Below are 13,561 nucleotides of genomic sequence, written 5' to 3'. Positions count from 1 at the left end.
TGTTCCCTCCCTCACCAGGAGCAACTCCTCCTGGGAGAAGGTTCTGTGCCATGGGCTGGATTCTGGATATTGCCTACAAAAGTGCTGTGTCAGAAGCAGGATCTGCTGTATGATTTGCTGGGTCCGGTACAAAAAAATACAGAACCCCTTGTTCAGAAATTATGAGGAATTTCAAGACAATGACACCAGAGCATTAAACTAAACTTGGGTTGGAGGTGGAGGGGGAAGCTCTGAACTCGGGGTCCCATGCCATACCCCCATGAAACTGCCACTGGCCACAGGTTTTTCCTGTGGGGACCATGGGTGGGCCCCCCTCCCCTGGAAAGTGACAAGGAGGTTGAACAGAGAGAAGAGGCATTATGTGGTGACAGTCTTTAAAGTCTGGCTCCCAGGTGTGGCCACACTGTGTAATTTGAAAAAATATCCACCTTGGGCCTAATGCCTCCCTTGGCCCTTTCTAGCCCATCAGCTAGCAAAGCACCAAGGAAAGACACGGTTCCTGTCTGTGGATGGAGACAGATGGGCGAGGCCAAAGCCGAGCAGCAGGACTGGGGGTCTCGTGGGATCAGGAGTTAGAGGTATACCCACCACGTTCCCCTCCCTCCTCTTGCACGCTGAAGGCAGAAGGAGCAGGGCTGAGCACACAGTTTTGGGTGTCTGTGTCCCGTGTTTGTTTTCCTGGTTTAGATTGTCATGATAGTGAAGAAAGCAAACAAATATAGATTCTTAAGGCCATATAATCTCTGTCTTGCCTCAGAACTCCCTTGGATCTCTTGCCTGTAATTGGAAAGAAATGGTGAGACTAAAAGGGCTCTGATTTCCAGTAGCCTCTGCTTCACAAGGATCATATTAAATAACATTAAATGATGGCAGCCTTGTTCCTGTAAAACAGACTTTTGGAGAGTGGGCAGAAATAACTTTCCTCTTTGGGGTCAGTGCATATGCATGTGAGTGTGTGTGTGTGTGTGTGTGTGTGTGTGTACTGCATGCGTGTGCACACAGGTGGGTGTGTGCGGGGCTATGTAAGCCTGTGCCTGTCTGTACACAGAAGGTGCAAACGCATGCCCATTTTTTACTTGTGTACACAGCAGTGGTAAGGATTGTGAATGCGTTCACACACGCGTGAGGGTCTGTCCATGAGCAGATTCTGGTGTCTAAAATCTTTACATCCTGCTTCGGTCAGTCTTGTTTGTTGTAAACAGCAGGGGAAGGAACCAGCAGCACGTGTGCAGGTTTGGTCTGGGGTGAGGGGGGCTGTCTGTTGTCTCCATCTGTGTCATGGCCACATTAGAGCTCCTGCATGGTGGGTCCACTGCCTCTGTTCACCAGCACCTTTTTCTCCTCTTCTCGCCCTGGTTTCCCCCTCTTGACCTCAGTGCACACAGACTCTGGCTTGCTTGGCCCTCCAGGGCTCATCTCTATGTACGGCAATGGCTCCTGGCCTTCTTCACCAGCTGGCTGATTCTTTCCATGTGCCATGGTGCCAGTTTGCAGGCAGAATGTGATTGGCCCAGCTCAGCTTCTTGTGTTGTCATCAATTGCTGACCAACCTCTGGACACCTGCCCTCGGGTCAGGTTGGATCGGCTATGGAGGGGGAAAGCATGGTAAGGGTATAAGAGGGGTCACTGCTGGGGCTGTGGCTGGGACAGTTTTCCTTAAGGAGTGGACACAGAAGGCCATGATGAACATCCCACGTCTTTATGCAGAGTCCCTGTCACCAGGTCAGGGCCCACCCCTCTCCCAGTGGAGGCCGGGACAGCTGGGGCTGCCCCACAGGCAGGACTTGCCGGGCAATGTGGGCGTGGGTGGAGGCAGCCTTTTGGGGCCTGGGGTCTGCTCATCTCCCTCCTCTGCTCTCCTGTTACGGGTTGAATTGTGCCCCCCCCCCCACTCATATGTTGAAGTCCTGACCTCCCGTACCTCAGAATGTGACCTTGTTTGGAGATGGGGTCTTTACAGAGGTCCTGAAGCTAAAATGAGGTCATTAGGATGGGCCCTAATCCAATATGACTGGTGTCCTTATAAGAAGGAGAAATTTGGAAACAAGACACACACACAGGGAAGACGACGGGAAGAGACACAGAGAGAAGACAGTTATTTACCAGGCAAGGAGAGAGGCCTGGCACACGACCTTCCCTCACAGCCCTCAGGGGAACCAACCTTACCAACACCTTGATCTTGGACTTCTGGGCTCCAGGACTGTGAGACAACACACTTCTGTTGTTTAAGTCACCCAGTCTATGGTACTTTGTTGTCAAAGCTCTAGCAAACTAATATCACCCCCAAGAAAAACTTCTTGAAAAGAAGGAAAGAAGCCACAGGACTCCAATATCCCTAGAGGGTGGGCTGGGGCTATAGACGTCCAGTGGGAGGGACAGCCGGAAAGCCAGGCCTCCTTGCACCCATGCCCCACCCCCCCGTGTCTAAGGCCCCTGACCTGGGTTCTTCTGACACTTGGCCTCTGGACTCAGCACGGGAGGAAGCTCTGAGGCTGGTGCCTGAGCTAGGCGTTTACCATCTCTGATGGGACCCACTGAAGACTTTAGGTCAGAAAAAATCTGAGGATATTTGCATCTGAGAAAGACCCCTTGAGAATTGCAGTGAGGAGGGCAGGTGAGGTGGGAGAGGGGAGACGGGAGGTGGGGAGGCAGGTCCTTGTGAGCAATGAAGAGGCCTGGGGAGGGGATTCCAGAGCTGTTTAGGGGGTATCACTGTCATGATGTACTGACAAGATATGGGGGTGAGGAGTGGGGGGACGGTTAGAGACGAGAGGAGGACTCTGGCCTGAGCACCTGGAGGCGGGTGGTGCTGGTCACCAGGGTGGGCCTGGGAGGATGAGGGACAGGTCTGTTCTCTGCACATCAGATCAGCACTGTCCAAAGGACAGCGACCCAGCTGCCCGGGGCCGTTGGCAGAGGGAAACTGGGCCTGGGGCACAGAGGAGAGGTCCGGGCATAGACGTAGGTTTGAGTATCACTGCCCAGGTGGCACTGTGTCATGGCTGGGGGCCCTTGTGCGGGAGGACTGGGTGTGAGCTGCTTCTCCCAGGAGCAGGGCTAGAGACTAGTGTTCAGGAGGTGATTGGGTCGAGCCCTGAGAGGGAGGGGGGGCGATGACAAGGGGAGGGAGGAAGGACACAGGGAGAAGACAGCCATCTACAAGCCAGGGAACGCCTGAGGCTGCTAGAAGCTCAGCTCGGGGAGAGGCCTGGAACTGATTCCCCCTCACAGCTCTCAGAAGGAGCCGACCCAGCCGACTCCCTGATTTCGGACTCCTAGCCTCCAGAACTGTGAGACGACAGTTGTTTAAGCCACCCAGTTTGTGGCACTTGGTTGCCCCAGGAAACTAACGCACCGTGATTCATGGAGGAAGCGAACGGTCTTAGAAACTGGATGGGGCAGTTGCTGTAGGCAAGTGACTGGAGCCCAGCAGATGACGCTCCAGTGGCCAGCGAGCCATCCTGGTTTCTCGGGATGGAGGACTGCGGCTGTCTTCCGGAGGCGGTAACCGCTGCGCAGAGGCAGAGGGAATCTTCTCTCTGGAGGTGGCCCTGAGGTCGAGGTGCCCTTCTCGCTGCCCTGGGCCTCCTAGAGAAAGCCGGCAGCTTGCACAACAAGCTCCCACTGTCTGCAGGGGCTTAAAGCCTCCTTTCTCAGGGATGTAGAGTAGGGAGAGCACACTGGGACACATCTTGGGCTACAAGAACTCCAAGTTCAGAAGAGCCAGGCCTGAATCTCCACCGAGCACCAAATAACTGCAAAATCCCTTTTCTTAATCAATAGTATTTTATTGTCAGTTATAAATATTTTCCATGTGTCCCCTATTTACAGTTGCAAAATAGTTTATGATATTATACCCTCACCCACCGTTCGACCTCTTTCTATAAACTCCATGAAAATTGAATAGGAAATAAAAAGCTCTTTTGGGGGCCCACCAACCTGGTTCCCCAGACTCCAAACAACCCCACACGGACAGCAGGCAACGTTGCAGCAGGTGCTACACAGTAGCAAAGGGGTGGGGTGTGAGGCGGCTCCCGGCGGGGTCAGGACGCCAGGCTCCTCAGGACATTGGTGATGCTCCAGTGCTGGCCCGAGCACCTCTGCAACACCAGCTGGAAGCCAAACTCTGCGCCGCTGTTCTCCTGCAGCTCCAGACAGCGCTTGGACTTGCGGTTCTGGATGGGGCCTCCCTAGGAGCCAGGGCGGAAAGTGGGGTCAGAGGGCATGGGGGAGCCTCAGGCCTAGTGGCTGGTGGGGATTCCTTGTAGGTGCAGATGTCTGGGATCCTGTGAGGCTGCGGGAGGTCTGGGGTCAGCACTCCCACGAAGCCCGAGGAACCCTGTCTCGAAGTGCTGGTCTTCTCCCTGAGACTGAACTTGCGCCTCTGTTTTCTTCACAGGGCCCTAGTTCTTTGCTAGGACAGAGGACAGAGATGCTCCACCCCAGCTTCCGTCTACCTGGCTGGGGTGTGGCATGCTGGTCCGCTCCTACAGCTCCTACCCCAGGGGCTGGGTCCTGCTCCCCATAACCACGGGCTGGGGCCCCGTTCTGAAAATCTTAGTTCCTTGGGACCACCCCATGATTGGCCTGAATTTGAGCATTGCCAGAGGCCCAGGACCTCCTGCTTTTAGGGTCCTTGCCCCCAACTGGACCTCTGGAGTCATCAGTGCTGGCCTCAACCAAACCCAGGCTCCTAGATACTATCGTAGGGCACTGGGCTCCCTTAGCCCTGGATATGCATGGTTTCCCTCCATGCTACTGACGTCCCAGAAGGTTCTGTAGCCATGCATACTCAGTTTATGCTCAAAGCCCCTTGAAAGAAGGGAGGTTCTGCTTCTCAAAGCAGCCCCACAGCAGCAAAGAAGAAACCCCCAATTTTTGCTTTTAGTGAGATCCTTGCAGGCCTTAGACACTCTGGGGCTACTGGTTGTCACCTGGGCATCAGCTCAGACTGTGTGAGTGTCTCTGAGTTCCACCAAAGATGTGCTCAACTGGGCTTTGGCCTCCCAAGCAGGCAGGTTCTTAGAAGTAGGCCCCCTGTAGCTTAATGGTCCTTGAGTGTATGGTCAAACTCACCTTTTCCCCAGAATCTACTCCTCCTGTGTTTCCCATCTCAGCAATGACCAGGCATTTCCACCGATGCCTCTGCCTTCTCCCCACCATCTGATTAGGCACCAAGTCCTGCCAGTTCCACCTCTCTCATGCCTTGTGCCTTCATCCCCATCCCATCACACCTGCCCTGGTTTGGCCCACTGTCTTCTGTCACCTGGACAGCTGCACCAGCCTCCTAGCTGACCCCCCTTTCCCCTCCAGAAGCAGGACTCTGCAGCCCACCCTCCAGCTGCCCCCCGTGCCCATCCCAGCGAACAGCACTCTGTGAGAGAGGGGGACGCACACCTCTTCTGTAAGGAAGTCATCCCCGGTCGGCCACCGCTGTCCCCATGGCGACCACTGACACCTCAAGAGAACATTGAGGTTCAATTCTCACAGCTGCCTGGGAAACTGGCAGCCTCTCCCGCCGCTGAGCCCTGCGACCCACCGACCCCATGCCCTGGTGGGTATCCGGCAGAACTATTTGCACCGGTTCTGAAACAGGATTTGTAAAAGCTCCAACCTGGAAACAACGCAAACGTCCATCAGCAGTAGAATGGATAAATAACTTGTGGTTATTCACATAATGGGATACTACTCAGCACTAAAAATGAGCAAACCAGAGCTCTGCTCAGTAAGGAGGAATCCCACAAATACAATGTTAGCAAAAGGAGCCAAAGGGCACATACACAGTTCTACTTACATAAACTTTCCAAACAGGCAAAATAAGACCATAGACTTAAGAGTCAGGAGCTGGGGGGGGGTGGGTATCTTGGGCAGGAGGGAGTGGGAAAATGATTGACAGGAGGCAAAGGGGTGCTTCTGGGGGGTTGGGAGTGTGCTATTTCCTGACCTGGGTGGTGGGTACACGGGTGTTGGCTTTGTTTTAAATTACTGAGTTATTATTGTTTAAAATTATTTTGGTACACGTTTCCACGTTCCTATATGTGTATGGGTTATTCTTCAGCTAAAAAAATTTAAAACAGAAATCCAGCTCCCTCAGAAGGGCCTTTGAACAGTGGGTGAAGGAGGCAGGGTGGCAGAGGGGTCAGGAGTGTACTGATGTGTGTGTCGGGGAGCGGGTGTGGGATTCCGCATTTCCCATGTGTGCGGCATGGCCGGGGGACCGCAAACCTCCTCAGAAGCATTCGAGTGAGTAAAGCAGAGCCTCCCGCTGTGCCCCGACCCCCCCCCCCAGCACCTCCCCTGAGGAGAACACAAGAGCAGGGACACAGCACAGCAAAGGCAGCTCACCTGGGGCCCACAGGTGCAGCCAGAGAGAAGCCTGCAGGCTCAGGCCCAGAGGGGACAGAGGGACGACTGGCCACTGGGCAAGGGCTCCGAAAGGCCCCCCAGAGTCCCCGTGTTGGAAGAGACATGGGAGGCCAACCGTCTCGTTCTCGCCTACCAGCTGGCTGAGCCCTCCTGGCTGAGCGCCCTCTCCCGGGCCGCTCCATCTCTGGAGCATTGTCCTCCGCTGAAATCCTTGTGTTGGGGGCATCCAGCAAGGGGTTCCAGACTGTGCCCTCGGGTTTCCACATGGGGGTCGGATCCCGCCTCTCCACCTCGTCCCTTCCCCCAGGGGAAGGCGAGGCCCACGGCCGCCCGGTTCCATGCTCTACCAGGCGAAACATTCCCAGTTCCTTGTGGGACAATCTGGTTTCATCTTTCCATCCTGGTTGCCCTCCTTTGGACAAACTCCAGTCGTTCTGTATCACTCAGAACTGACCACCACCTCATCTCCACTGGACAAGAGGCTCCTTCGACATAGCCAAGGCATCTGCACTTTTGGTGGCCGCGTCACGCTCCGGAACCCCGGTGGGATGACTGTGGAGGCCAGCCTCAAGTCGTCCCCTCCGAAGCCCATGTCCTCCTTGGGTCCTCACTCTGTCCCTCAGAGCCTGGACTTTTGAACCCAGAGGCATCCCTTGTGACGCTTGCTCTCAGCGAGGCCAGCCTGTCGCTTTGCCAGGCCCAGGTTTCTGTGGCCTGAGCACTCTGCCGCCCACACCCAGCCTGGGCCGTGTCACCGGTGCTTCCTCTGTGGGCCTGGGGCCAGCCGCCCCTGACCCTCCCATATCCCTGGCAGCCTGGTCGTGTGTCCTACCCTACGACGCTGGAGTAGAGTTCAGGCAGGGTGGGCATGACACCAGCCCAGCTCTCTAACTCACAAGGTCTGCTGGCGATTCGGGTGGTGAGACAGAAAGGGGAGAGGGCTGGATGAGGATGCTTTTCTGGTTGCCGACTGTGTGGCCTGGGGCAAAGCCGCTCTGCCCTTCTGGTTCCATCGTCTCCAGGGCCAGATCGTAACTTCCGTCCTGACGACTGGAGGATGAGCGGAAGGACTGATGGGCAACCCCTTTATCGCTACAAAACAACGAATGGCTATGAGGCTATGCACAGTGTCAGGACATCTGGACTCCAGAAAAAGTGCACAACAGGCAGAAAGCGGGGCCAGACCAGGATTCTGACTGCTCAGCGTGGCCTCGAGGCCAGCCCAGGACTTGCCAACAGCGAGGCTGCTTCAGCGGCCCCCGGACCACTGAGGCTTGGGGAAACCTGTCCCGGACAGGGAAGCCACAGCCCCTCCTTCCACACAGCAGCCAGAGGGACCCGGTTAGCATGTCAGTCACTTGGGCACCGTGCCAAGGCCGAGAGAGAGAGAGGCGGGGGCAGAGGTCTCTGAGAAGTAAAGTGTTCCTTCAGAGACTCAAATATGGCACTTTCCAGGCCCCACCCTGGCCCAGCTGTGCCCTCAGCACCCTAGAGAGAGGAAGCACAGGGACCCCCGAGGCAGAAACAGCCTGTGTGGCCTCCGGGAAGGCGGTGGAAGAAAGGGAGTGAGGCCAAGAGCAGGGCTGTGGAGGAGACAGAACCTCAGTGAGGGCAGCTGGGCCTGTAGGGAGGGTGGAGAATGAGGTCAAGAGAGCTCCCTCCCCAAAGGCTCTGACAGGAGAATCTTCTAGAATAGAGTAGTAAGGCCACCTTGGAGGCCTGGTATACGTCTTGGGACGTATGTGGGATACGGAGAGAGGAGCCGTCCCACCTTTTGGTGCTGGAGCCACTGGCCAGTCTCCCTCCCGTCTTCCTTCCTGGACCTCAACCTCTCTCACTGAGCAAACTCTGGGCTCTTGCTCCCTCTCCAGCCAAATGCCATTCACCAAAATTGCAAAGGAGCCTTCCTTTCCTCGATTCAGTCCCTTCCTGGTGAGCTCAGCACCTTTGGGAGGAGCCTGGTGGTATTACTATCCTTACTTCTACCTGCAGGCTCTGGCCCTGAGGTCAAAGTAGTTACCGTCAAGGCTTATTTACCATGTCCCCGGCACTGTGTCAAATGCTTCACACACTCAATCTCAAGTGTTCTTCACAGTAACTCTGAGCGGTGGAGGTGATAATTATCCCCATTTTGTAGAACAGGAGACTGAGGCTCAGAGAGGTGGGGTCACATGGTCAGTCAGTGGTAGAGCCAGGCTGGGAACCTGGGAGTCTGCCCCCTTCGCTGTTCCTCACTAGGATGAGTGGCCACACCCTCCCCTCCATTTATCCCATCCCACGCCTGCCTCAAGGTAGTGGACTGGACCGAGAGCTGCTGGTGTCCCATCGCCTGGGGTGGAAGGTCACCTGAAGAGCTTCAGGGGCTCTGGGGAGTCAGGTTGGTCTAGTTCTTTTGAGAGCTCTCTGCAAAGACATGATTTATCCTTCTATCCATCCATCCAATATTTAATGAGTGTCTACCACATGCCAGGAACAGTTCCCACCCACTGAGATACATCAGTGACTAAATAGGAGAAGATCTTTGTCTTTGTGGAGACTATATTCCAGGAGGGGGAGCAAACGGTAAATTCTATCGTGTGTTAGAGGTGCTAAGATTGTGCACAAAAATGTAGAGCAGTGCTGTGGACAATGTGTCTGCTTAAAATTCATATGTTGAAGCCCTGATCCCCAGTGTGATGAGAGGTGGGGCCTTTGGGAGGTAATTAGGTCATAGGGGTGGAGCCCTCATGATGGAATTAGTACCCTTACAAGAAGAGTCACAGGAGAGATGACCTCTTCCGCTCTGCCTTGTGAGGACACAGTGAGAAGGTGTGAGACGCCAGATCTGCTGGCACCATGATCTTGTACTTTCCAGCCTCCAGAACTGTGGGAAATAAATGTCTGTTGTTCAAGCTTCCCAGTCTCTGGTCCTTTCTTGTTCTAGCAGCGTGGATGGACTAAAGACCAGCAGGTTGTGAGGGTTCGGGGGTGGTGCTGAGAGCAGGAGGCTGTTGCGGTGATCCCCCCTGAGAAGGTGAGAGCTGGGCAAAGACATGAAGGAGGAGGAGCCCAGGTGTATCTGGGGAAGTCTTGTGCCCCACAGTGAAGTTCCTGCACCAGCAGAGGCCTGGTGTGCGCAGGGAACAGCACGGGGCGGGGGTGGGAGATGAGGCCCAAGAGGTGAGGGAGGGGCAGTTTGTGCGAACGGACTTCGGCTGTTCACCTGGTGACAGAACGGGCCACTGCAGGGTCGGACTGACATGCTAACCGGGTCCCTCTGGCTGCTGTGTGGAACGCAGAGCCTGGGAGGAAGGAAGGAAGCAGGGCCACCTGTTAGCAGGCTCTGGTCCTCACACAAGTGGGAGGGGGCTGGATGCAGGGCCCCTGGCTGGCCCCGCCCTCGGTGGAGGGCCACAGTCGCTTGGTTTATTAGTCCAGTCGTCTAAATGATTTGTGTAATACTTAAAACTATAGGATCTGGAAACACAATACTTTTAATTAAAGAATTTAAATAAGGGCACTTAAACCTGGCAGGAGGGATGCCGCAGCACACAGAGAACTTAATTGGAATGGAAACCAAGTTAAGTATGGAAGCAACATTAAAAAAAAAAAGGAAAGCTGAACGTATAGAATTAAGACGGCTAGTAATAGTTCCTAGAGCTCGGTTCCCAGCGCCCAGCCTAGCTCCTTCTCCTCCGGAGCCTCTCTGGAGTAGAGACTAGACAGGGCATCAGAGGTGGGATGAGCGGAAGCAGGGAACACGGGACTCTGCTCCCAGCCTTGTCTCTGGCGGCTCCCCCTGGCCGTGACCCTGCTAAGGGGCTGAGCCACCATGGGCTTCAGTCTTCTCATGTGCAAAAGGCACCGGAGCACCGTGGGGCACTCAGACACGGAGCGCTGACTATGTGCCTGGCGGGGCATGTGGAGCCGTGGTCCATGAGTGCCTTGGGCTGGGGCACTGAGGAGCCGACCGCAGATTACACGGCCGTGCACCTCCTCTCTTCCTGTTTCCCCAACGTGTGTCTGTAGCAGCTAGAGGTGGGACCGCGAGCACCAGACCAACCTTCCCGGTTCCTCCTGGGGATGTGGGTTGGGTAAATGGATTAGACAGTGCCTGGAGGGCTTGTGATACCACAGATCACTGGGGCCCACCTTCTGACCCTACGGGTCTGCGATGGGGCCCACAATGTGCCTTTGTAAGCTCCCGAGTATCTCAGCTGCTGGTGGTGCTGGTCCAGGGATCACAGTTTGGGGACCACAAGCAAACCGTCACCCTCTCTGGGGAAAGGATGGGGCCTGGCTTGTCACGTGCACTCACCAGCTTGAGGTGGAGGTTATGGAGCAGCTGGGCCGAGCTCAGGCTGGCCTCACGTTTGCAATCAAGGTGTTTACGCGGAGGCTGTGTGTGGACTGAATAAGACTCTGCTTGTTTCAGAGCTCCCGTTCCACTTTCCGTTCTAATTAATTTTCTACGGGCAAGTAGCCCAGTGGGTCTGTGGCTTTAAGCACAGTGGGCTCGGGAGTTCCCAGGTTAAGTCGTTAATGATTAGTAATCAAATAATTCAAAGCATGGGTGGGATGTTAATGCTAGTTAAAGAAACCCCGAGATTAAGTCTTTTTGTAGAGGAAAGTGGTCTTTCTGTATTATGAATATTCAATACTCTGTCTATTCAAAAAGTGCTTTGGTGTTTGTCTTTCTTAAAGGAGACGCACCTGTGCCAGAGAGTCTGCCTGGGATTTGCTGTGAGGGCCGTTGGACTGAAAATGGGGTAATGGCAACGTCAAGTGCAAAAGGAAAGGTGAAGGGGGGTATGGAGACAGCTGGATGGCTGGAGGGAGTTTGCTGAGGAAGCAGGAATCCAGCCAGTTCACACACACCTACAAGGTTTGGCAGGGAGACCGCAGCCCCAAATTCCCACTGCAGCAATCCATGGGCTTTGTAGAGGCAAGACAAAGGCTCCACGGCATGGTGGTTTAAAGTGTGGGCCCTAGAGGCAGAAGCCTGATTTGACCTTGGACAAATTACGTAATCTCTCTGTGCCTCAGTTTCCTCATCTGTAGAATGGGGATGGTAAAGTACCTGACAGCAAGGTCATGAGGATTAAGTAATATTTATACAGCAGTTACAGTTAGTATGTGGCGCATAGTAAGCACTATATAAATGTTTGATAAATAAATTTAAAAATCTCACCCAGGTCTGAATAGTGAGGCACTGAGCTGTCACACCTGGTCCTGGCTCCTGGTCTAAAGTGCTGACAGCTGTAAACTAAAAATAACTAAGAAAATATTCAGGGCCTAAACAAGGCTTTGTCAGTCCTTCAAAACTGGATGGTCCCACACTTGCCCCTTCATGTGACATGGAAATGAAAAGCTGCTTTATTCCAGAGCCATAAGGAAACACCCGATTACAGCCTTCTCAGCACAAAAGGGTCTCGAAGCTGGACTTCCTGCCAGCGCCTGGGGGTTGGAGCAGGAGAAAGTCAAGGAATCCTCCTCCTTGTGTGCTGGGAAATTCTTTGGCAGAATCAGTGGTGCTCCCTGGGAAATGTGCTCTGCAAATAAGCTCTTCTTTGAGTGGGTTACTCATCTTGCATCAAATTATCAAATTAGATCCCACAAATAAGAGCCAGTGGTCCCTGGCCAGGCGGGCTCAGCTCTGCCCTCAGCTCTCTTCCAGGCAGTCTCCTCGTGCTCTTGAAAATCTCTCCTCTCCTGGCCTTAATGGTCATCTCTGCTGTTATCCTTGAGGTTCCCCATTTGGAAAATGCATTAACGCTGAGCTGAGAATGAGGCAAGCATGGGGGTGGGATGGCAGGACCGCCCACCAGCGGGAACGCTGCCCTGTGTGCCCTTGGACTCCCGAATGGGCCTTGCCAGTGTTTCCACCAAAGAACCCAGTGGCCAACGGGAGTGATAGCACATGCCAGAGTCTGAGGCAGCATGAAATACGGCCAGAACACCTCGACATTTCATCAAAGCCCCCTGTTTTAACAAATATTCATAGGCATTGCTACTCCCCTTCATACAGTATGCATAATTGTTTTAGTAAAAATCATTTCCACCTTCCTCCCCCAAATCTGAAGCTATAGGAAGAGTAAGCTGGAGTACCCCTCTTCACGCATGTCTGTGTATTGCGGCTGGGATGCACTACCACCTAAAAGTGTTCTTATAGGGATTTTCTAACTAAGCGGGGCCCTTTGACTAGTACGTTCAAATGTCATTGAAATACTCTAGTACAATTAGTTTTTTAATCAGCATGCATGCATGCAAGGAAGAGTTATCAAGGGTAGGGTTTGTTTGTCTTTGGGTCTCCCACAAACTTAGCTCGAGACCTGGCACACAGGGTATTTGTGTTAATATTTGTGAATTTTTAGAAAGGACTCCTTAATTTAATTGACACACCCTGGGTGTCTCTTCTGTTTCAGGCTTTCTGTTAGGTGCTGGAGACACTGAAAGTGTAAGACAGCCCTGCCCTTCCATCTATTGGTTGATGGGAGAAAGAGTCATGGAGAAAATAACAGATAATTCCATAAAGTGGGATAACGATGACCCTTATACCAGGAGTGCAGCTCATTTTCAAGATCATGGTGCTTTTTAGTAAGGCAGGCCCAGTCTGGGCTTCTAGGTAGAATAAGCCCTTTTCAGGGCATGCTAACTTCAGGAGCTTAGAATTACAGAATTTCAGGGTTGGTAAGCCCTTAAAACCATCCGGTCTAACTCCACTTAGAGCTGTAGCATGTTTGATGGCCTGCTGAGTGGTCCTCTGAGCCCACCTCTTCCTTAAACGGCCAATCTCATGCCCGGGCATCTCTGACTATGAGAAAGCTGCTCTATAAATTGTCCTTGAATCTCCCTCCAGCTGGTCCTCCCTCAGAGCTACACAGGACAATCCTGCTCTCTTTCACCTAGAGAAGCCTTTCAGATATTTGAGGGCAGAGATCAGGCACTCCTGAGGTCTTTCTGGCTTCAACCATGCACACAAATAGATAGACTTTAAGGAAGTTGGACCTTAAAGAACACACATCGTAACAGCCTTCCTAGGGCATGAATCCCTTCAATAACGTCTTGAAGAGAGGACTCGGCATTTGCTTAACCATTCAAAGTAATGGTGATGCGGGGATGGTGGGGAGGGTGGGCATCTCATTACCCCTGAGAGGTAGTCCGTTGCTTCGCATGACAGGTGTCCTGCCACAAAGTTCTCCTGTGTAGTGACCTG

At 53.6% G+C, this 13,561-nt stretch overlaps 1 protein-coding gene and 1 long non-coding RNA gene across 5 annotated transcripts in view; one reads left to right on the top strand and one right to left on the bottom strand.

Annotated features, from left to right (window-relative positions):
* Positions 1–5,417, top strand: part of LOC309605603 — a 186,769-nt gene extending 181,352 nt beyond the window's left edge. Inside the window, exon 4 of one of the 2 annotated variants that reach the window (XR_014231428.1) lies at positions 5,314–5,417. This is a non-coding gene — a long non-coding RNA (uncharacterized lncRNA). Of the gene's footprint in view, positions 1–1,376; positions 1,826–5,313 lie in introns of those variants that run through there. The other variant, XR_014231429.1, reaches the window with a different exon arrangement.
* Positions 3,768–13,561, bottom strand: part of GALNT18 (polypeptide N-acetylgalactosaminyltransferase 18) — a 340,031-nt gene continuing 330,237 nt past the window's right edge. For 2 of the 3 annotated variants that reach the window (XM_082341542.1, XM_082341540.1), the window contains one exon: positions 3,768–4,190. In XM_082341542.1, coding sequence (XP_082197668.1) covers positions 4,044–4,190 — 147 coding nt within the window. In that variant the 3' untranslated portion in view covers positions 3,768–4,043. Of the gene's footprint in view, positions 4,191–7,290; positions 7,459–13,561 lie in introns of those variants that run through there. The other variant, XM_082341541.1, reaches the window with a different exon arrangement.

Source organism: Balaenoptera borealis (assembly GCF_965194805.1).
Source record: "Balaenoptera borealis genome assembly, chromosome: 11".
Classification (NCBI taxonomy): Eukaryota; Metazoa; Chordata; class Mammalia; order Artiodactyla; family Balaenopteridae; genus Balaenoptera; species Balaenoptera borealis.
Note: the sequence above shows the minus strand (reverse complement) of the source record. Positions and strands in the feature narration are given on the sequence as shown.